Below are 24,773 nucleotides of genomic sequence, written 5' to 3'. Positions count from 1 at the left end.
TTTCAACATAGATTTTTATACCTAGCCAAACTGTCGATTGTATACATAGAAAAATGGCATTTTCAGGCATACAGATACTTTTAAAAATGTATTATTCATATATTCTTTCTTATGAAAGTTACCCGGAGAACATACTTTAACTAAAAAAGGGAGTAAACTGAAAAACAGGATGACTTACCAGCCAGAAAACAGGAAACTCTAATAGGATCAATGTCTAAGGCTTGACCCAAGACAGAAATCAATGTGGCCAGACATAGGCACCAAGAAGGATATATCTAGGGAGAAAATTTAAAAGGAACTGATCATTTGTCTGATGTGTTTTATTATTTGAAAAAAAAATTTTTTGATGTGTATTTGACAGATCTGTTTGAACATTGGGGAAGAAATGTCAGTTAGCTAAAAAAATAATCTGTTAAAAAGTAGGCAATTCCAGAAATAATAAAATCTTGTATAAAAAATTGAATCAAAATAATACTTGTCTCAGGAGTGAACAATAATTCTGTAATTATAATGTAAATGAACTACTGAGTAATGATTTAACCAGAATTGTTAGACGGGAGGATGAGATAGGTTCTGTTGAGTGACCTAAATTGTTACTTTTTTACTATAGAAAGTCAGTAGCTACTGTCTAATATTGTAAAATCAAGAAATAGCATTATAAGTATGTCATATAAAATATGAAGATAAATATCAAAAGAGTGGATAGTGTGGGCCATTGAGGATAGGACTTGGAGATGGGTGCAGGGTAGAGCATGGGCACTGCCCTTCTTTGTTATGAACAGTTGAGTACTATTTGACTTAAATTAGGTGAATTACCCTGATACAAAAAACTAATAAATAATAACAAAATTACATATGTCCATGATTAAGAAAAAAAAAAACTTCCTATGGTATAGAAGACTGTAAATGAACAGTAAAAAGTCTGTCTTTCTCCATATCCCATCCTTGCTATGATTCTCCTGAGAAAGCCACTTTTAACAGTTTCTCCTTTTAGTGCTTACATTCATGACTTGAAGTATATCTTTTGGTAAAATGCAACGCTATCTGGACTTATGTTTACCTAGTTAGCCAAAAGATGGCTGCATCAAACTGCATCGTAGACACTGCAGGTTAATAGAGTACTTAGGGAGTCATGTACCACGGGCCTCTGACTGTTGTTGGTCCTTCATCCCAGAACCACTATATACAGCCAAGGAAGCAGGGCTGACCTAGTTGGGTGAGGCAAAGGGTTATCCTGCCAGTGGGAGCATGGCATTTCTGGCAAGAGATTCCTCTTCTAACTGTTGGAGTTGGTGCCATGGCAGATTTTCCTGACTCAGGGAGTAAGTGTTGAGCCCTGGTCCAGCTGGTTAGACTATTTGTTGATTTTGATGATCTGCACCAATAAGCTCTTTTTCTGGCACAGACAATCAGAAGCAGAGAGTAATTTTCCATCTTCCTAAGAAAAATGCTTTTTGCATTTTGCAACTATAATAAAGTTTTATTCAGTTTTCATCAAAATTCTGGGGGAAAATTTATTGAATTAAGTCAAGAACTCTTTAGTCCTCAGTGTTAGCCATGTATCCTTCAGCAGGTCAATTTTTCTACTTACTGCTTTGCTGTTCTTGAAAGATCAATAGAGAAAACAATCAGCAATAACAGCACTAGCTGTGTTTTATTCAGCTCTTACTATGTGCTGGACACTCTGATAAGTACTCAGCATCTCATTTAATCTTCCTGATAGCTTTGGGAGCTTGCTACAGCCACCTTCCTGTGTTAGACTGGAGAATCTAACAGTCGAGTGACTTGTCCAAGGTCACAGGGCTGGAAAGTGCCAGAGCTGTGTCTGAAACCCTGATTTGTGTTGACTCTGGGGCCCATGTGTGTTTGGTTTTGCTTTGTTTTTCAAGTTTTTATTTAAATTCCAGCTAGTTAACATATATGGTAAAATTGGTTTCAGGTGTAGAATTTAGTGATTCATCACTTACATGTAACACCCAGTGCTCATCATCATAAGTGGGGCCCATGTTTTTCTTTCTGTGTTTGATTGGCTTTCAGTGCAACCTCTGACTTTTTGTTACATGAGAACAAGAAAGCAGCTGATTTATACTCAAAACCTAATTACCAATGGAAGTGTGCATGTCTTGTTATTGTCACATAGTGCTTATAAAAATTGTCACCTCTTTTCTCTTTAAAAAATTTGGGATTTTTATACATTTTCTATCATTTTTTGTATCCTCTCAATTCAAAATTCTGGAGTTGTCTTTGATGTCTCCTTTTATTTCCTTGTATTCACCAACTTTATGTTCATTTGAAGTGTCTCTATTCTCACGTCTGGAATATTGCAACTCTCTTCATGGTCTCCCTTCCGCCAGTCTCTGCCACCTTAAACTGCTCATAAACAGGGCTCCGGTTGTTTTAAAGAAGAACTTCTCTCATATTGAATTGTTTAAACCATTAATATCTCTCCATTATCTATAAGCAAAATACAGCTTTATTCATCTGGAAGTCAAGACCTTTCACAATGCAGTCCCATCTGTCATTCGATGAGTTAATGCGCCCTTACCTCTTTCCACTTTTCTTGCCCATGCTAATATATCCCTAATCTGACCTATCGAAGCAGAGATTTTCTCTAATACTCACTTGTTTCTTATGTGCTTTGTGGTTTGATAGTTGTGTGTGTGTGTGTGTGTGTGTGTGTGTGTGTGTACGTCTCATTTACCTACCTGAATTGTTAACTCCTGAGTGTAGGGTTGGAGGCTCTCTGAGCCCATCATAATACTTAGGGCGGTTTCTTGCATATAGCATTGTGTACAAAATTAATGAGTGAATTTTTGAAGTTTTAAAATCAACATATATTTCCAATTCTATACACATTTGCTTTTGTTAATTTCATGTTAGGCGAATAAAACTTAATAGACTTTGATGTTTTTCATATCTTGAATTGTATTAAATTATGGGATGAAAAATAAACGGGTATAACTTTATCAGTTTGAAATGTTTTACGGAAAGAGATCAGTTGCATTTAGTATTCTGATCTGAAAGATATAGAAAATCTACTCTGAATGAAAGTGATAGACTCGTTATTATATAGGTTTTTGAAGCTAAAAGTATTTGAGAAATTGTTATAAGTTGTTTTATTAAATTGTGGATAATATACGATTTTGATGGGCATAAACAATATTTATAATGTAATAAATGTAAAAAAAACCCGAATCATTTAGTTTATCTTGCCTGATGTATTAAATGTAGTTAGAGAGTGCTCAGCATATTGAGTAATGATGTGAGGAAATTCGAAATGTTCTTAAATACTAAGTTTAAAACACTTTACTTAGACATGATTTTGTTTTCCAAAAGGAGATTGCATTTTTGTGAATTAAAATTGCTTCTTGCTTTATGTTGAATCTGAAAATGTTTCTACCTTTTGCTTTCCCTTTTATTTGCTTTTCTGGTTTTAACAGTCTGAATATTTATCTCTTTTATTTTTTAAAAAAATTATAGATGTTCCATGATAAATATTTCTACTTTAGTGTATACATTATTTAAAACTGTGTTCCATATAAGGTATTTTTGCTTTGAAATATTTGAGTTGCAGTAAGAGAAGGATAATTTAATCCTGAGACCAAAGAATAAACTATCATAAATTTTCATATATTTTAGATGTTCATATTTATTAATCTTAGAGTGCTTTTGTTACCTTTTTTAGTGACATTTTAGTGTAATATTATTTTAGCTGAGAAATCTCATGTACTCTAAAGGCTTAAAGGTTCTCATGCCATATTTTTTCCTAAAATATCCTTTTCCCAAATAATGTTGAGCAGCGATAATGATGCCTTCTTTTATACCTCACATTTTTTAAAAGATATATTATTTTACCCTTTAATCCGGCTTTCAAAACATCCAAATGAAACCATAAATATACCTTTCAGAATATTCACATATTTGATGTAAATCACTACATGGATCTGATCTAATCTCACAAATGAAAATGTTATATTTTTAAAGTAGTGACATTTTTAAGTTCATATTCTTTAAAGGGACTGAGCCTTAAGAATGAGAGTGCCGATTATCCATTTTGACTCCTCTCATTTAATCATTTCATTTCTGAAATTAGACTTCATCTTACGATCCAAAAAAACCTCACTAGTGTGCATTTTTGGCTGTGTTCATTCCCTTTGTCATCAAATGGAAGCTAGCCTAAATTTTCTAATAATTTCTCATCACATTAAAATTCACGGCAAACATAAAAATGAGAGCGTTTTGAACTCAAGTGCATATAGCTTATATGGATGCTTTTCCCCCTCTCCCCTCCACCTAAGGAAATAGAGAAATTGAAATTAGAAGTGAGGGAAAGCAAGCAGCACTTGGAACAGGAACAGCAGAAGGCAGCCCGGGCCAGAGAGGAGTGCCTGAAACTGACAGAGCTGCTGAGCGAATCCGAGCACCAACTGCACCTCACCAGGTACTCCCTAATCCCATTACGCGCCAGAGCCCCAGTGCCATCCCACTGATTTTTGCCACCGGCTTCCAAACAGTTGTTAGAGTTAGTCTTAGTCACTCAATTCACACACAGCTTTCAGGCATATTAAGAAAAGTGGAGATGTGGTAAGCAAAACACCCAGACATGTGAATGATAAGTGTGGCAGGGAATTACTGATAGATTACAAAACCTTTCATCTACAATGCTCAAATATTTAGGTGGTTCTCTACCAATAGGAGCAACATGACATATTTCTCCTACCACCACCACTACCTCTCCTGTTAATTCTGTGTCTAATAAAAATGTTGAACTGAAAGATCTGAGGAATATATTTAGGAAAAGAATCAGATACTGTCAGTGGTGAATGAGACAAAGTAAAAGGCATCCTCAGATGCAAACTGAGACAGAACAGAGAGAAAATAAGGAACCTGAGTCCTAAGGAGGTACAGAAGTGAGTGATGAAATTGATTGACACTGTTCACATTCAAACCGTTATTATAACCATGCTCTTGTGGTTTCGAATTACACGGTTTCTGTCACAAGATAATGCGATATGATTATCAGTGTCCTACAACTTTAGGGAACATGTAGCTCAGCTCTAGGTGACAAGGAGACATTTTAGGTAGCAAGCACTGTATAATTTGCTGTATGGAAAAGACACACACACACACACATACGCACGCATATACACAAATGCACATACACAGAGAAAATTCAAATAGAGGTTGCAGATATTTCATGTTACCATATAAGTGGTTTTTCTCACTTCGGGTTTTAGTACATTTTCATGTTTCAGATCAAGCGTTTGGGTGTGTTCAGTTCTTAAGAGTTTTTTGGTTTTTATGGAGAACTTTCTCTAAATACACATGTAAGTTTATGAGCCTTGGTTTGGTTCATAAATTAGAAAAATGCTGGTCTTCTAATCATAGTAATATGTTGAATTTAAACTATGAAAGGGGACTGATCCCTTTTACATTAAATATGACAATGTAATTCTGAGCACGGTATGATAACAGATGGAGAAAAGCACCACTTGAACAGCCTGCATTTGGAGAAAAAAATATTCTAGAGGTTGGTGAACCTCCCAAAGTTTTGGGTTAGTGTTAAGATGCCTCTAGTTCTGTTAAAATCAAACTTTGTTGAAAACATTTTGTTATGATAATATTCCAAATGGTTTGCCAACTTCCCTTTTTAAACCGTGAAAGAGAAAATGAGAAGAAAGAAAAAGGGAAAAAGCAAGAAAGAAAAGAAATCCTTTATACACGTGTGATATCTGGAAAAATCCCAAGAGATAAAACACTTTTATGAGAAAAAATTGCTTAATACTGTAGAATAATAATGGTTCTTTTAATGCTCATTCAAGGTATTGTCTTGTAGAACCGAGAACATAATGTTAACACAGTTCCAATGGATTATTTAATCTCAGAAGTTTCGAAATTTAGCTTTATCATGATAGTTAATAGTTCTTCTTCTGTCAGGCTTCTGTTGGGAAACAATCATTTGTGTGCTAAGCACTACTAAACCACAAAAATAGGACAGCTTTCAAAGTCTCAGTGTGGCTGAGCTTCGGTAAATAAATATTAATGCTGGTTTTGTCCCCTTTGCCATTCTGTCTTATTCAGAGAGTTAATTTCTGAAGTCAGGGTCCTACAGGGAGTTTTCCTGTGCAGTATCAATTTGTACTGTCTGACAAGACCAGTTTCTTGCAAATAGAGCGTATTTGAGGTACAGCAACTGCTGAAAATGGACCAGTGGTAACTAATTCCTTTGTTCTTGAGAAAAACGGGTTTGCTTGGTTCCATAGAAAGCTTTTTCTGTTGAGCTTTATTTACAGCAAGTCTACAAAAATTGAAAACTAGTTTTAGGGAAAATAAAACTTAATTACCCATTTTCTAAGTGCAGTACTCTTTTGTAAGCATTTTACATTTAGTCTCTGTTCGTGTTTTATAAAATCCACATTCATAAATTTAAAGATGACAATTAAAAATGCAGAGAACTGTGTGTAGCTCTCTTTTGCACTGAAAATGTGTCTTGGTTGTTGGGCTAAATATTTCTGATATACTTTTTTGTTTTTTTTTTAGAGTTTGCTTTTCCTCGACAGTCTTTATTGATTCAGTATACTCAAGTGTGTGGCTGAGAAACATTATGTCTTTCTTTCCCTGTGTAGACCAGCCGAAATAAATAAATCCCACACAGGTAGCTTAGTGTTAACGTAAATATTTCGAATGACATAGTCTGCACAAAGTTTAAAATTGAATATGAAAACCATGTTATAAGTAATGATGAAGTAAGGATGCAGATCTCCCAGGGCAAAGAAAATTTAAAAACTGGAGTATTGATTGTAGATCAGTCTGAAAGAAAAATAAGCTATCATTTGTCTGTTATTTCCCTTTATTGTCTAATTAGACTTAAAAGTGGAAAATGGAAAATTAGACTTAAAAAATGGAAAAATGCCTGGCTGGCTCAGTTGGTGGAGCATGTGATTCTTGATCTTGGGGTTGTGAGTTCGAGCCCCACGTGTGGGCATAGAGATAACTTTAAAAAAATGGAAAATAGAAATACAACATTTATTGAAAGGCCCAACTGGTAAGTATAACTTTCACCCACTCAACAAATATTTATTGAGCACCTACTATCTTTCAAGTACATTGCTTGGTCTTGGGTAAGGAGAAAACCATCAGATTCAGTTCTTCCCCGTAGGGCTGTGCTCCTGAGCCAGCTCCATGTGTGCAGTTATAATCAAGTGTGAGAGTACTGCAGTGATAGAAATAAAGTTACCACAGGAGCACAGAGGAAGGAGAATTGGCGTACTGTGCATTGGAGACAAAGATGATGGGGAAAGCTTTCTGGAGGAGGAGATGTTTGGTAGCTATTTGGATTAATGAGCTCTTGAATAGCAATTCTCAGTGTGGAAGAAGGTGGGGTGGGTACCCTGGGTGGATGGAGCAATATCTACAGAGACACAAAGATGGGACGGAACATAAACTCTACAATCAGGTTAGGTGTTTGGCAGGGGATAAGCCTGGAAAAGGCAAACAGGGATCAGAGGAAGGGCCTTGTGGTCCATATTCTGGAGTTTTGGCCATTCTGAGAGTCATGGTTTACTCTTGATATATTTTAAGCAAGGCTGTCAACATGATCACATCTTTGGGTCAGTATTCTGACTCAACAGCGTGGAGAGTAAACTTGGAGAGCTGATGTAGGAAACAGGAAGACCAGTTAGGGCAGAGTCAGCAACTACAGCCAATAAATATGGCCTGTTGTCTCTTTTTGTCCATGAGCTAAAAATGGTTTTTATATTTTTTAAATAGCTGGGGAAAAAAACAAAAGAAAAATAATGTTTTGTGACACATAAAAATTATATACCTATAAATAAAGTTTTATTGGACACAGACATGATTATCCTTTATGCATTATGTATTGGGGCTATCATGGCAGAATTGAGTATGGTCCTCAAAGCCTTCAAATATTTATCGCCTGGCCCTTAACAGAAACAATTTACCAACCCCTCAGTTAGGAGGCTGTGTAATTCAAGTAAGAAGTCAAGAGAGCTTGAACTTTAAGGGGTTCAAATATGTATTTAAAGAAGGTAAATGAAGGGTAATTGAAGACAGATTGCCTGAGGTAAAGATGATTGACAGGGCCCCTGATTAGAATATAAGCCCCAGTCCAGGGGATGGTAATGAAGTCCTGGACTATGGCTTTGCCGGTAAAATGGAAGGGAAATTTTAAGAGGCATTTAGGATAGCAAAAGAGAGAGGCCAGAATTAAAGGTGACTCCAATGTTTCTAGCCTACGTTAACTGGATGAACTATTAATTCCAGTAGGAGACTTAAAAGGAGTAAGAGAGGGAAATAATATACCGTGTTTTGGGACTCGGGTGGAGATGTGCAGTGTAGGTCCAGTTTGAGGAAAAAGGTCAAGACCTGAGGCTCTTCATTGGATGCTTTTACATAAAGCTACTAGTTGTAGCCAAGGAAATGGGTGAAAGCGTGAGAGGGCCATGCTCTTAGAGTAGGGGGGTGGAGAGCCACCAGCCAGGGAGACCAAAGGAGTCGTCAGTGCCTAAGAAAAGAATATGGAATGATGTAACAAAGCTTTTCTTAGGGGAGTCCCCAGGCTTCCGGGTGTTGAGGAAGCCGAGTTTTAGCATCTTCTCCTGGGCATTCGCCATCTTTGCAATTTTGACACATTACTTAATTCTTTGAACCTGCTTGCTTACCTATAAAATGAGGCTACAACCTGATTTCTAAGTTTCCTTCTAGCTCTGATCATCAATGATCCTAATGGTGATTGAAGACATCCCATGATGAAGTGCCCATTTCCTGATATTAGGCATTTAATTTGCCTGGAGTATTCTTTGTTTAAGATGTTTTCTTAGGGTGCCTCTGGGTGGCTCAGTTGGTTGAGCATCTGACTCTTGATTTTGGCTCAGGTCATGATGTCAGGGTCCTGAGATTGTGCTCCATGCTGGGCCCTGCGCTCAGCAGGGCGTCTGCTTGAGATTCTCTCTCCTTCTCCCTCTACCCCTCCCCCCCCTCTCTAAAATATATAAATAAATCTTTAAAAAAAATGTTTTCTTAGTTTGAACTTCAGAGAGATTTTGTGGAGACGTCCTTCAGACCTACCATTTGCATTCACCCTAACTTAGGCTCTGCTGACCATTCACAAGGGTCATGGACCCTTCCAGCCTTTTTCACCAGGTATTGCCAATTGAATATTCCTAAGCACTGCCTTGACTCTGTCACCTGCTCCTGAAACCTTCCCTGGCATTGCACTATTACAAAAGGTCCAGTCCACTCGCAGGTAACCTTTTGGGACGGGGTCCCAGCCTTCTAGTTTTATCATCATTCTCACCAGCTCACGTCACAAGCCAAATTGCACTTTGGGGCTTTTCTCTCCTTTGTTATTCTCTACATCTAGAATACCCCTTTGACCTTCTCTAGCCATATTATAATCTTACCTCCTTTTCCAGGTCTCTCTGAACTTCTGATTTTTGTCCACTATAGCCCTCCCGGATGGCCCCGCCGTCCCAGGGGAGCATGTCTCCCTCTGAATCCTCCTTCCCACTCGGAGCTGAAGGCTCTACATCCTGAGTGAATTCCTCAAAACAGGGACAGTGAAAATATGAGAAAAAGGAGTTAGTACTCTGAAGGGTTTTTGTACTTGCTTTTCTTCCCTTCTGGAATGTGTTATTCTTCAAATGAGGGATGAGAGTTCTTATTAATGTTCTATTTCTCAGAGCATCTGGCTCAGCCCTTTGCAAAAGAATTGGAGCTCAGTAAGTCATTACAGGGATGGCCAATGTATTGCAAATTTATGATTGTTCTTTCAAAGCGCAGTATTTTTTTTTTTTGAAAGATTTTATTTATTTATTTGAGAGAGAGAGAGAGCATGAGCAGGGGACAGGGAGAGGGAGAAGCAGGCTCCCCTCTGAGCAGACAGCCCAACTCGGGACTTGATCCCAGAACCCTGGGATCATGATCTGAGCCGAAGGCAGACACTTAACCGACTGAGCCACCCAGGTGCCCTCAAAGCCAAATATTAATAAATATATATATATGTATATGTATATACACACACATATATATACATATATTTTTTTCAAATATATCAGGGTAAAAAGTGTAAGATGGAGATAAGACAGAAATAGCTTTTTTCATTTTTAACTTTGCACATACATATGTAAGTATAAGAGAATCAAATGATAGTCATTCTAACAATTCAAGTAGGGTTGGTAAAATATACCATGCTCTCACTTAAATATGCTCCCTTAAAAACCAAACACACACACACACAGAGTTCCAAATTAGGATTCTCTATAATTAAAAGGTGGCCCCTCTGATAGAAACTTACAGTCTGGTAGGGCAGAAAAGAAGATACACAAAGAGCTGGTAAAATAAAAGAAAAGATCCAGAAGAGAGATTCCAGATAAAGTATTACAGGGACAGAGAGACAGTAGCCTCTTACTGATCTCAGAGGCATGTGGAAGCAGGAAAACAGGAGGGAAGGTCTTTCTCCGTAGGGGAGACAACGGCATTGGCAGGGTGCACCTGTAGACATGAGAGTACATTAAACACACACAACCTGCCTTTGAAATATCTAGGAGCATCAGTCTCTGAGATTAAGAATATATCCATGTTAAGATCTGCCTGGTACCATGCTGCATGCAGTAGCTCTTTAAAAAATAAGGACAGAGGTTGTGGCTAAGGGCCATGGCCATCACTTACCCAGCCCCTTCTGTGTTCCAGGACCTGAGCCTGGTGCTTTTCATTTAGTGCCCCCCACCCCTGCCCAGAGCTCTGGAAGGTGCAGACTGTTATCTTCCCCAGTTTTACAGCTGTGGGAACCAAGGTACAGAGAAGTAAAAGGATCCATCTAAGGTCACACAGCTGTCCTGTTATAGAAGGAGGTTTTCAACCCCGGCGGTTTGTCCACCGCGCCTCTGCCATCATCCATCATGCTGGAACTCCGTGTAAATTCCTAGGAAAATGATTAATGCAATTGTTCCCGAAAATACACCTGGAGGAACCAGTACCATAAATTTATAATAAAAATAAGTGTCAGCTGCCCCCTCCTTCACTGATATAAGTCATGTCAGCGTGTTTTCATCCTGGCTTGGGTTTTTCTTAAGAAACAGTGTTTTGGGATCAGTTGCCTTAGTCACTTAACATATTATCATACAACTGTCATTCTCCTTTGCCTTCTTTGCTTCATTTTTACCCAAGAGGAAAGAGAGGCCTTTCCCAGAAGGTGGAAATTCCTTCATATACTTGCTTTTGACAGGTCCAGACATTTTTAAAGAGCTACCGGATTTTAACCCCTCTCACGAGACTACCGCTTACATCCATGTGGGTAGGTTACTTTATGATGCAACCTATTAAAACAACACATTTCGGAGTGTTTATATGATTGTCGTTGACTGTTTATTGAGGCAAACACTCTTCTCCATACCTACTCTGCCTATATTGAAGCCTGTTCTTTTGACTCATGCGTCTTTTTCTCAGGTCTGATCTGGAGGGGAATTACTGCAGGAAGCCTTCTGCTTACTTTTGAGAGGATTTAGAACTGGAGTGGCTCTCAGTGCAAAACAGAAGGGAGACCGACCTGCCATTAAACCTGCAGGCTTCAGCTTTACTTCAGCAGCGCTGCCTTTCAAATGTGTATTTTCTCTCTTCCATAAGCGATGTTTTCAGTGATAGGTACTTCAAAGAATTTCTCAGAGCGGGAATCTCAGTGAGCCCCATAAAAGTGGGTACTCTGTTCTTCCCTGCTCTTGCGATCCAAACGGGAAGGTCTGCCCTCTGACCTGGAGAGATAATAACTTGAATGGCAGTATTTGTATCTTTTTGAAAGTGAAAAAGGGTGTGCCAGAGGGGTCACCAGCTTATCCTGTTAGGATCGGTGATTTACTTGGGGAGAAGTGATGAAGCCTTTCTTTGCAAAACATTGCAGAGCATTTAGCTTCTGCGTAGTTAACGACTGCAAATGCTTTCTTGAATGGAGTTGTTTGACCTCTCCTGTTACCAGGAGGAGTAACAGAAACCCAGAAAGGGGGAACTGATTAGCCCCATAACCAGACCACATAAAATCCAAATGCAGATGGCCTCAGGCTCTCTTGGAGCAGGGACTCGGGGCCGCCTCAGTATGCTGCCCATTTCTGTCCATCCCAGGGCTTGACTTCTGTCTCAATGTTGGCTCATTCCTTCAGGTTCTCCCACACCATGCAGTCACCTCCTTCAGTCCAAACTGAAGGTAAAGGAGATGACCTTGATTTCAGACTGTAAGTGTGACTTCCTGGCTCCCCCCATTTCTGATCACACAGCCACCCCTTGGATACATGCTGGAAACCTCAGTGGCAGCACTGGAGTGAGGGAGGGGAGGTACACTGAGCAAGAGGAAGTGCTCTCATTAGGGGAAAGGGGGTCAGGGACCCTGGGGAAATCAAACAACAGGTGTCCCCTTCTATTGTCTTTTTAAAAATATATAATCCCTGATTTTTCCTTTGAGGAATGAAGTGCAAAGAGGGGAAAGAAGAGTACATCTCTGTTCACGTCGGTTTGTGAGTGGTAGTCTCCATTGTCAACATGTTAAAAGGCCAAGGAGGCAGGGTTAGTTCTTCACAGGGTCGCTTTGTGGTTTTATTTAGAGAACTCTCAGAACGCAAAAAGAAAGGTGTATAAAGGATGCATAAATGAGCCCCTGGCACTAGCCAAGCACTGTGTCTGATTCCCAGCAGCAGTGCGACAGGAAATGTGGCCTGGGATAGGCTGTAAATGATGAGTCCACCATAAATACAAAAATTGGGTATTTGGAAGCTTTTATCTTAAATTGCACAATATCCAATCAAGTGTATGATCAGTGGGCTTGCTCTTTCTTTCTCTTTCTCTTTTTCTTTCTTTCTTTCTTTCTTCTTTCTTTCTTTTCTTGTATCTTTTAAAATTAAAAAATTTTTCTAGTAATTCATTTTTATTGCATTTTACAAACTCATGCTTTGCAAAGAAAATTTTAAGAAAATAAGCTTGTACACAAGAAGGTTGAACGCCCTGCCTTCTCAGTCCTTACAGCAAGCCTGGGGAAGCTGAGGCATGAAATCAGGCAGCCAGGAAGGAGGGAGGGTGCCAAGCAGAAGAGGCAGGCTTTGAACCAGGTCCATCAGACTCCAGAACCTGTGCTCCGAAGCTCCTGTTCACAAATAAATGCAAAAACGTATTTCAAAGCTAAGTAGAATTACCCTTTGGATTGCAGAATCTCAGTTCAGAGGCCAGGAAGCAGGTCTCTGGTGTCAGGCTATGTCTAGCAGATTCTCCATGAACATTGCATAACTTTGCCTCTGCTCTTTATTCTTAGGGGCAAATTAAGGACCTGCCCTCATTTTTAGGTGACAACTGGCTTAGGTCAAAAAACCAAACTTCCAATCTCTCTTCATTTGGAAAGGGGACTCTAGCCTTGACACGTAATCTTGCTATTCCTTGGTGAACTTTATTTTTTTTTTCCCCTCCTGAGTTTTATTGAAGAATTTTTAGCCTCAAGTTTCCATTTAAAAGTTAAGCTTATTTTTTTTTCTTGTACTCCTTTCATGAATAAATTAAGCAGAGAACGTGTCAAAAATACTTTTAAATGGATATATGTGCAACCAACATCTTCAAGTCTTGAAATAGATGGCCTTGGTACTGTTTTAAATTGCGTCCTCTTTTCCTTCCCCCACCCGGTCCCCGAGAGAACAGGCTGTCGGAGAGCCAGGAAGGCAAAGTCATTTCATTTTGCTCTGGTGGACACCGGGTTGCCTGAGCGCCCTTGGCTCCACCTGTTTGGTGGGCTGGGAACCCTGGTCTCCGTGCGGCCTGAGGCGGGAGAGGTTAGAGTCGCAGGCTGCCAGAGAATGTGTCTCTGCGGGTGGGTTCTGCCTAACTTTCCCTGGCTCGCTCCTCTCAGTTCTGTGAAGCCCAAATGTGTGTGCAATGAAAATCGACACCAGGGATGTCTCCTCTCCCCTGCCACACAGGCCCACAGCCTGGAGCATGGCCGTGGTGGCAGCCAACTCATTTTCTGAAGAAGCCCAGAGGAAACCGAGAAAGGATTGCCCACAGCACTTGCCCGACTCAACAACAATGAACATCAAGTTCAATACAAATAGAAGGAGAAAAAAAGCAAAAACCTAGAACTGTTGTTTTAGTGGCCCTAAGTAAGAATATTTTTCTAAAAGAAAGCTCTGATCACCAGTATTAATTTAAGGTAAATTAAAAAAAAAACAAACTTGATGTTTAATTTCTTCTTAAACACTTCTTCTTAATTGGAAGTGTTGGCTAGACCGATTATTGGGCGTGAATCACTGGTTATTTAATGTTTCCCTGATGCCCACAAGGAGATTACACAGTGACTCATTGATGTTAAATGTTGGGATCAAAGCTTATTTTTAGATTCCCGAGAAAGGAGGAGGTTTGGAGAATATCCAGTTTCCTCAGTGCCCTCCTCAGGGCCATGTCTCATGGGGCACCAGGGCCCAATGCAAGTAAACACATTTTTATTAAGCTACTGTTCTATTAGATTGGCTTAGCAGACAGTGCAGTTCCCTGAATTCAGGAACTCAGAGTGGGCACCAAATGGATCAGGGAACATTTGGAAACAGCCTGTGACGCTGATGTCCAGCTGAGGGGAAAGACTGCTCCACCTTGGCTCTGTGTGACCTCCACGCAGCAGACACTGGTCACCTGAGGGAGGGCTGAGCATCTCCTGCCCTGGCCAAGGTGGGGGAGGGGCGAGAACCAGGCGGAGTATGAAGGGATCCCTTTATCCAAAGAATCCCCCCCGTGTTGAGAGCATAATTATTCTAAATGTATCTATACCAACAAAAGAAGCATATAAAATAGCGTAAGAAGTCACTATTGGAATATATGCCAGGGGTGGAAGTGAGGGGGTGTTCGAGATGAGGCATTAAAAGTGGGTTTCAGCAGGTTCAAGGTTTGCTGGTTTTCCAGTAGCTGATTTGAAGTGTGGTTCGCCAGGCTGGGCATAGCTTGATTTTGACACCAGTCCTGGTTCTGTTTCTGAGGACCTTCTGTCACCTTGGGAAAAGTCTCCTACCGCACTTTACTTCCTACAGATCTTAACTGTAATTTTGTGAGGATGTATGTGAGTATGAAAATCACTGCAATTCATTCAGGGTTCTTTGAATCTGAGGTGTTACTCATCTGTTCAGGGATGATGCTACTAATATGAATTTGTGTAAAATAAATTCACTAGCAATCACAGTGCTTTGCTCAAGCTAGAAAACTTTAGGGCAATTGAGGCAAGATCAAGTTACTTTTTGGCAAGGCAGCGGTGGTGACAACTCAGGGACACGAAGAGAGGATATCATTAAATATATGACTTCCCATTTTCTAACTCTCACACGGCCCTCTTTATCTTTGGAGGAAAACCACCTTGCCCCTCCTGATATTAGCCGTTTGTCACATGAGAAATAATGGAAGCAGCTCTGCGACCTGGGGGCTCACAAGCTCTGCCTTGTTGCATGGATAGCAGTTCCGGATTCTTCCCCTTTTTCTGAAATCAGGCGTCTACTCAGGATCAGGCACTATTGAATGAGTCAACAATGTTCGGGTGGAGGAAAGATGATAATTGTATTAAGGAATTAGATAAAATTCATCCACGGTGAAAACAGAGCCCGTGTCAGAACTGTGAGGGGAGCCCAAATTCAGATCCTGCGCTCGGGTTGATTTGCACAAAGGCTTATCTGTTAAAGAGTAGAAGAAAGGATGACAGCATGAGACAACTCATGGAACTAATAAACTTTTGAGATGCTGTTTCATATGTTTGCTTTTCATTAAATTCAGGAATGGTTGCGACTATGTTGTTGTGATTCAGTCAACATTTATTCCTATCTGTTTTTCATATACAAAGGCGTAGGGATGCCAGAAAATAAACTGTTAACGGAGAATTAACTTCTTTGGCATGCTTTCATACTTGTCTTCCAAATTAAAGAAAATGAAATGGGCAGAAACAGAGTGTAGATTACCTCCTTTTTGTCAAAAATGGTGGGAATTTGAAAATTAATAATAAAAAAGGGAACAGATGCAGTAACATGCCAGAGGGAGATTAATGTGGAGAGTAAAATCTGTGAGCAACAAAACTGAAGCAAACCGAATCAGTGGGAGGTGGTTGTACAATCAAAATCAGGATAAAAGAGAAATTACAAACAACCCTGCACTTGTCAAAGTAGTAGTAATGAAATTCTAAGTCTGCCAGCAGTGAGAACCTGTGTTAGCACTTTGGGGTAAGGCTGGTAGCTGGGTGCCAGGTAGGAGGGCAGTGTGAGGTTGCTGGGCGGGAGCCATCTTGTGTCGAACAGATGGCACCGAAAGCTGGCAGGGGAGGGGCTCCTTAGCAGAACTAATCAGACAGGAACAGATAGGGCAGCTGGGGAGACTGACCACAGACAGGGAGTCTGCGGGGTAGCTGAGTGCCATGATGTTTGCAGTGGTATGCCCATTGGTCTGAGATAAGACCTTGCAATGTCTTTCCCATCTACAGAAGAACGGAAACTTTTGTTCCAAAAGGAAAATTGAGTTGAACTGTAGCACAGTTGGGGGTGGGGGTGGGCATCAGGGTAGAGACTGAGGAAGGAAGAATGGTCCATCTCGAAATGTGTGGAGTGAATTTTCAGTCCTAGCTTCCGTGGAACTTTGATTTTTGCTGTTGAGGTGGGGGTGGGGGGTTCCTGCCGTTCCTAATGTGTACGGTGCGGCACATGGAATGATCACTTTATATATTTTATGCATCAGAGAGCTTCTGGTATCAAGGCTGGAGTTAAAATTAGAAGAGGCTTTTTGATATGATTTCTACCACATATGTCTTTAACAAATGAAAACCCAAACCCACAGACAATCCACGCATTTACGCTCAATAATTTCTCAGAACCTAATTGGAGCCACATTGATCCAGAGCCACTTGACCTTCTTTTCTCTCCCGTGAAACTGTGATGGATAATCAAAAAGCTAAGCATAATCCAGAGCCCCAAACCTTAAGACAAAAATAAGATTAAGTCATTCTGAAAGAAATGAAAGATAAAATGATTTGTTAAATTTAATAACTCATGAGGGAATCATGTATTTTAAATATAGAGTTGGGACATTCATGCTAAAACTATTACTTTAACAAAGAAATCCAGATCTCCTACATCTGTTTTTGAACTAGTATATTTCTCTCTCTCTCTCTCTCTCACTCTCTCTCTTTTTTTTTTTTTTTTTTGCAGAGGCTTTGTAGCTTGGCTCAATTTATTCATTTTGGAGGGGGAGGGGAAACATTACCAGGATTTGAAATAGGTGGTATAACATAGCCATATGCTATTTATGCAGCAGTTTCTGCAATAAATCTAATTTGGTGCTGTCAAAAAATTAGACTTATTTGATATAGCAGCACATTAGTAAATGATTGTGGCAGATTTAAAGTTGTCATTTAGTCTCTCCTTACTCTTAACAGAATCTCGCAAATTTGTCTTCTCCCCCTTGCTCAACTCTGTGAAAAGGTCTCAGTTCTTTGTCCTGCAGGCCTGCAAATATTTTCACATCTGAAAGAAAGTCTTGCCTTAAGGTAATCGAGGAAGGGGGTGGAAGAAGGAGTACCCTCTGTGGCTAAAAGGCTACGTGGATCGATAGGCAGAAAAATCCATACACCAGAGAAAAGTCATTGTATTCTCATCCTTTTCAGTTCTTAGAAAAGCAAAACCGTTAGTCTCATTCAGAAGGTAGACAAATTAAGGAAGGTCAGTTCTCTGTTAAGGAGCTGAAATATTTTTACCTTCCAGCCTACATCCATATGCTGCTTCGGGAAAGCTGGTATGAACGAATGTAAGTGACATCAGCTCCTCGTCCTCACCTAGCAGGGCCCTTAGAAACGGCTTCACTGTGAACCTGGCGACATTGCTTCAATGCCGCTTTATTTTTGCTGCGAAATTTGTCTTTCAGGTGCTGGTATCAAAGTACCTAAAACTTTTTCCTAGGTTTTCTGTTTCAAAGATAAAACAAGCGTCTTACACCTAAGGCAGATAACTGTTAACAGGATTCTCTGAATTCCTTAAATCGGTCCCTTTGAAAGAGCCATCGTGATGCTATTTCCCCTTTTCTTTTTCTTGCATACTTGAGAGGAAAAGTGGATGTGTGTGCACACTCATGCATCCGTGTGTGAGTGTAAGTGCTGTTCAACTGAGTGGCTTTTCATTTGTTTATGTTCTTGTCAAATACATTTTCTAAAACAAGCCTACTAGTGGGTTTCTGAAACGAAACGCAATTTGCCAAGAATGCAGCATTCCTTCACGGTGATTTAAGCAGCCCCTGTGAAACTAGCATTTTGCTAATACTTCTTTCTTTTATATAACAAATCAGACCACGGAAGTGATCAGATTACCAGTACCCTTTCCATGCTATTCAGAAGCAGGCATCCAGGTAACCAAACTACCATCAGGCACAGAATACACTAAAGGGAAAAAAAAATACCCGGAAAAATATTAAACAGACTTGCTGGGTAAATTAGATACTAGCTCTGAAAGGTTCTCCACATAAAAAGAAATTATTTGGAAATCGTGTTTTGGGAAGATGGGAGAGGAAGCACCTCTTAGAATTCATATTTGGTGTTCAAAAGCCACACCTTCAATTACATTGTCTATATTACATAAGAATGATTTATAGGACATAGGGAATTTTGGAGATGAGGAATAGAATTGAAATTTGAGCTAAAAAAGAATGTCTCTGCACTTGGATTTGAAGCTGTCTTTGTCGGTTTTGTTTTTGCTTTTATATTTAGCATCATAATTTTCTTTAATACATCTGAAGAATTGTTCTGAAAAAGTCCTTTTTTGGGTAAATTATAAATATTTAATCAATCAAACCCTTAAGATTCAAATTTTAGATCGCATGTTTTTAGGCTGCTTTTATTAATAAAACCTGCCTGTAACTTTATGTCCATGAAAAAAGCTTTAATTATTGCCTTTTCTACAAAGGATTTAGAAAATTTTTCCTGGCTTGACTAATTGTGCTTAATAAAACCATATGCAATAGGACGAAATCTTGGGGTAATTCTTCCAAATCTAAAAGCAGCATTATGAATGAAGTAGCACTTCGGTTTACATTTGGCTTCACATTTATTTGTAACAGTGCTTTGGTTAAAAATCCGTGTCATCTCTTTTCTCCTAAAAAAGTGATCTCCCTTTTTCTTATAAGAAAACTGAATCGAGTCATTGGTTTGCCTTTTTCCTAGAGAATACAGTTGTCTAAAATGCTGGGAAATAATTCAGCATTTCATGTCCGATTTATGAAGGGAGGGTAAATACTTGATAGCAGTGGATGACACAGAATAAATTTACTTGAGAGTATAATTTTCACCTAATTTTTATGAGTTAATTTTTTTCACAGAACTGGCCTATTGGTACCACTTCTATTTCTTTAGCTAGATGATGGTGTGCTTGTTGGGCAACATATATTTGAATATTATTGAAGCAGAACTGTTTATTTTTTAAATGATGAAATTTAAAATATACTCAATTTGTGTATTATGGGTTCACTCTTTCAAAGCAGTAATGGAGCTGTGTGTTAATATATAGCTTATAATTGAAATGGTACATATTTGTACATTTTAAGCATTTCAGTGTAAAATTTCTTAATTGGAATACTCTTTCCCTTGGCTAATTCATTAGTGAAAATATTTATTCCTCAAGTTAATGCTGTACAGTACGAAGCAATTTTTACATAGTGTAAACTTGTTTATGATATTTTGATTTCACTTTAAAACTTTTATTTTGCTTCTTATACATATAGTTCATACTTGATATAATAAGAAGTGCAGACACACATGAAGGAAATACATATCAGCTGTCTGGCTTTTACAAATGATCATTAAAATACCATGTCTTACTACTTTGACTCCAAATTATTGTCTTCCCGAACCCAAAAGTAATTTTCACAAGTACATTACACAACAGAACTTCATCTTCTGCTGGGTAGCAGGAGAGGATTTAAATCCATGCCGACAGTTCATTTGACAATGACCTTGAGGGGCTTTGCTTCTTGAAGAAGAAAGCAGAAGCTTGCGGTAAACAAAGTTCACTTCTGACAGATGGATTGAATGACAGAAAGGTTGCGAGTGCCAGAATAGCCCTGGCAGAGGAGGAAATGTTCAGTGGAATCCAACAGGAGAGGAGGTGTGAACAGGTGCAGGGTTGCTGACGGAAGGGGAACCAGATGGAAGGAGCCAGAGCCAGTTTATTTAAAGGAAAAGGCAGAAAACATTGAAAGGCTGTGCGATCAGTGGCTAAAAGTGTTCATAGAGGAAGGTAAAAATTCACAAAGCAAAACTGCACAGTGGGGTAGCTAACACTTAGCATAATGGTAGTAATTTGTGAGTTTAGTTTGGAAGTTGCAATTGAAATACATTCATCTTGGCTCTTGACACCATCAAGTATAGATATTTGAAAGTTGTTTATTTTTTTAAGTTTCTAAGCTTTTTTTATCCATCCATTAATTTAATTTTTTTCCAGCCAGAAGCTCCGTTGTGATAATACTAAAATTGTGTCGTCAGCTAGGAAAAGAAAAAAAAAAAATTTAAAGTGAAGGTTAACATTCCATTCAAATTTATCTTGTGATGCCTCAGTTTTGTTCACATATGGGAAGCAAATGCACGCACTGTTGGGTGACATCTGTAATATCTAAGAAATTTGCAGTGTTGGAATAGATGCTGTTGGTTGCTTTTATTGTTGTGAGTCTCTGTTCATTTCGTGAAGTCCAGTTTGATTGTTCCAGGAAGATTAATGCTCTCTAAAATATATACTTGCCTGCCTGATCTTCAGGTTAATTTCTGTTGCTGAGGGTGCCCTGATTTTCTCTGACTTTCCGTGACCTGCCTTCAGGCGGACACCTGCAAACTCAAGAGGCATTTACAATAGGAACAGTATACAGTGGGGCAAGGAAGGGAGGACTTTCTTGTTTTCTTAGACCTACTAAAATTAAACTTTCTGCAAACCAAAGACATCCTTGCTAATCATCTGCCTGGTCACATCACCCATGCCATTTATGTGGGCCCTCGTTTACCACTGCTGTCCTTGAAATTTTCCGACGTTACATTACTGATAAAGAGCTGCCAGTTGAGGAGGAGCTGCTATGAAGCAATCCCCAAGAGAAATAATGAAAAGGCACAATTATTTTGAGATGTTAAAGACCTAGTAATTTATCCACAAGAGTTTCTGCACACTGTTCACAAAGATTAAATACCCAGGGTGTACCCAGTGGGCGCTGCATTCACGTTACCCATCTCAGAGCAGCCTGGATCAGATAGCTTACATTGGATTAGGGCGGGTGTTCGGAACATACTGATTTTAGAGATCACATCTATGATCCATGGCTTCCTTTTGTCAGTGAAAAGAGAGAACTGCAATTTGATTAGCAGTTATAGAAGACGTTTATTCACGCCTGTGTTGTTCATGGAGAGCCGTGTGCTCTTGGTCATTTCTTTTTAAGAAATGTACACAACTGTATATTTGGAGGAAAACGAGTAAATGATTTCTTCTAACAAAAGGAAATTGATCCATCTGTATTTACAACCAGCTTCAAAATGTGCCTCTTTCCCCCACTTGTTAAGACGCTTTCATTTAATAGATGTTCTTATTAACCTAAAATTTTACATAAAGTTGATTGAGCATACTTGCTTTAATTGTAATGTACTGAGTTTGCCATCTCTTCCATCATGGTTCCTGAATACCTTTATAAAATCCCTTTTATAGCAATATAGAGCCTTTTTATAATAATATAGAAAACTAGTGTGGTGCTGCTGTGTAAAATAATACCACAAAATTCACCTGAATTGTGGGATACAAACTGAAAGGTTGGAAAAAGGAACTAACAATTAGTCATCACTTGCTACATCACAAATTAAACTGCAGGCTCTTTATAGGTGGAACTCATAGCTTTCCAGAAACATGTAAACTTAGCTATACTCAGCATCATGTCTTATGTCATAGGGGTTTTGTAATTTTTTTTGAATGAAGGGATAACGGGTTGATTGCTATTAAATAGGCATTCATTCAACATTAGCTATACCAGGCGCTGTATAAAATGGGTGTAATAACTTACCTATGTGTGTGTGCGTAAAATCTGGAAAACAGCATTTGTATTTATAAATATTCCTTAGCTCAGATCATTGGGAGTGAACGAATTCGTGAAACAAGCCTAGTCCAACCCTCATTATCATATGTGAGGACTGTGGTGAGGGACGCTAAGTGACTTGCCCAAGGTCAGCAGTTCTGCAGTGGAAGCTAAGAGTACAATCTCCATCTCCTCACTCTTAGTCTAGCACTGTTCCTGGTATTCCACATTATACACCCCTGGTATTCAGTGATAACATGACTTGTCGGAAGAAACCTGTTAAAATCTTTCTGTAGGAGTCTTGCACAACCTGTTGCTGAAAGGAAAAACAATTTTCTTTTTGGACTTTTCCACACAGTTACTAGTTCTTGAAACAAACAAAAGAGCTGTAACTTACAAACAATGACCACTTCTTAGAACACTCCTCCTGGGGGTAATGGTCAAGATAGCTCCCAGGACACATTGTCTACTCCGTGATGAGCACATTACTCATATTAACTCACTTAGTCTCCATGTGACCCTTTCAGGTAGATTCTGCCATGAGCCCATTTTACAGATATGAAAACTGAGGTGTGTGGAGATTGCTACCTTGACCAAGGTCACAGCCCTAGCAATGAGGTGGAGTTGGGATTCAAGCCTCAGCAATTAGGCTCCAGAATAGGTTTATTTATTACACTTAGTATGTTGCCTCTGATGGTGGGTGTCATGAGAAAATCGATTCTGTGATCAGTTCCTTTTGGAAAGTTGAATTAAGTAGGGTTCTTGCCAGTCGGGCTTCTCAGAGCCTTGGAAATGCTAACTAGTGCGCATTGTGACTCTCTTGGAAAGGGATTTAGTTTTCAGCATTTTCCAAATTTATACGACTTATGGAATCTCTTCTACCAAATCTCCACACCTCTCCCAGGAATCAGGTTTTTAGGAATACACTTTGGGAAAAATTAATCTAAATTCATTTGTGGTAGGATAATTGCGAATTGTCATGTGGGAAGTTTTTGTTTTCTTATCGGCACCTCTGGAACTTCTCTCCCCAGCCCTTCCATTCATGCTGAGAGCAGGTGTGTGAGTACCTTTCAATTTAGGTTGAGTCTGTCCTCTAAAGCGTGGGGGAACATCTCTGACCATTCCTTGAATGGTCAGCTGGGCTAGAGTTAATGTTAAAATGGGTTCTTCCAGCTCTACCATTCTAACTTGGACTTTATATGGTAATAGTTCTTGAAAAACAACTTGGCAGATAACTGGACGCCAGTCAGTTGATCAGATTTAGGTACCTCTCTCAAAGCTTGACTCTCAGAATAAGATTTCATAGAGTAAAATACCATGGATGCTTTGGGATATAAATCCTTTCAGAAAACCTTCTGCCAGGAGTTACTGGCACAGAGTCAAAGTCTGGGCCCCTAAATCAGACTCTGCAATAGACCTTACTCCCCTTCAGCTCTTGCTGTCCCAGTATTCCTCCCTTCTAAGTATATCCCTTCCAGTATCCTGAAGAAATGGAGCAACTCATGGAGAGTAAGCTCTAGAAGTCGAGAAGTTGAGCACTCCTAATGTGTTAATTTTTCTGTAAATACACTTGGAGGTGCCTATAATTTATCATTATTTCCAGCAGCTCCTATTGGTAAGATTTTCTGTAAATAATGATGTGGCAGTGATAATGACGGCTGAAAGAGTGACTCTCGCGAGAGCTTGCTGTGTGCGGTCCTGGCTCCCCACCCACCCCTCCCCTTGCTGGGTTTTAAATTCTGTTTCTTCCAACAAACAAACTCCAGCAATTTTTGTAGAGGGTTGAAACCATTCATTGGTTTATCTGAATTCCACAAAGTGCAGATTATGTTTTGCAGTAAGTGAGAATTACAAAGGCAACAGATTAGCTCACCAGGCGGTGGGATAGTTTATTAAACTGGCTGACACACTGATTGACTAATACGACTACGTGGTCCTCTTGATCAGCTTTGAAAGTGCTAGTTTTTTACTAGAAACAAATAATGAGTGATACAAGGTTGATTACTGGAGATTCAAAAGTCTGTAGGGGAAAAGAAAAGAAATCTGTGGGGGAAAATTTCTTAGGGAATCTGTTATTGCCATTTAATAATTACAGAGAGACTATTAAGATTTTCCAACTATACACACATTTACTTATTAGGAGTCTTAATGCATGTTCATAACTGGATATTTTTCTATAATTTGCCAGCTTGGCTGTTTGGAATAATTTTTAATATGCTTTATAATTTAATTTTAATTATGCATATATATTTTGGGAGGTGCTTCAAACCAGATCTGATTTTTTTTAAAAAAAGATTTTATTGCTTACATTTGTGTAATATGGTAACTGCTTCAGCATTAGCTATTCTTCATTTTCTATCAGAATTCTCCTTTATTTCTCCTTTCAAGCAATGGTGACTGGACGACTTAAATGAGAAATTTGTCAAGGTAAAAAAAAAAAAAAACGTTATTTTAATAGCTTTTGCTTTTTATAAAAATTTATGAGATTTGATATCTTCATGAGGCATTTAAAGTTAGCAGGTTTTGGCAACATGGTTATTTTGATTTGTGGCCCATCGGGATTAAAAATGATTCTTTGCTCTGGGGAAATAGACAAAGGAGTTATGCTCAAACCCACACTGTCCAGTGGAAATACAAGGAGAGCCACAACATGCAAGCTGCATATTTAATGAAAAATTTCCAAATAG

General features: G+C 39.0%; 1 protein-coding gene across 8 annotated transcripts in view; it reads left to right on the top strand.

Moving 5' to 3' along the window:
- The window catches only part of SDCCAG8 (SHH signaling and ciliogenesis regulator SDCCAG8), a 237,865-nt gene that overhangs the window by 113,099 nt on the left and 99,993 nt on the right, over positions 1–24,773 (top strand). For all 8 annotated transcript variants that reach the window (XM_032389373.1, XM_032389375.1, XM_032389374.1 and 5 more), the window contains one exon: positions 4,299–4,441. In XM_032389373.1, the coding sequence (XP_032245264.1) occupies positions 4,299–4,441 (143 nt within the window). The remainder of the gene's footprint in view (positions 1–4,298; positions 4,442–24,773) is intronic.

This window comes from Phoca vitulina, unplaced genomic scaffold, assembly GCF_004348235.1.
Source record: "Phoca vitulina isolate PV1807 unplaced genomic scaffold, GSC_HSeal_1.0 scaffold54, whole genome shotgun sequence".
Classification (NCBI taxonomy): domain Eukaryota; kingdom Metazoa; phylum Chordata; class Mammalia; order Carnivora; family Phocidae; genus Phoca; species Phoca vitulina.
Note: the sequence above shows the minus strand (reverse complement) of the source record. Positions and strands in the feature narration are given on the sequence as shown.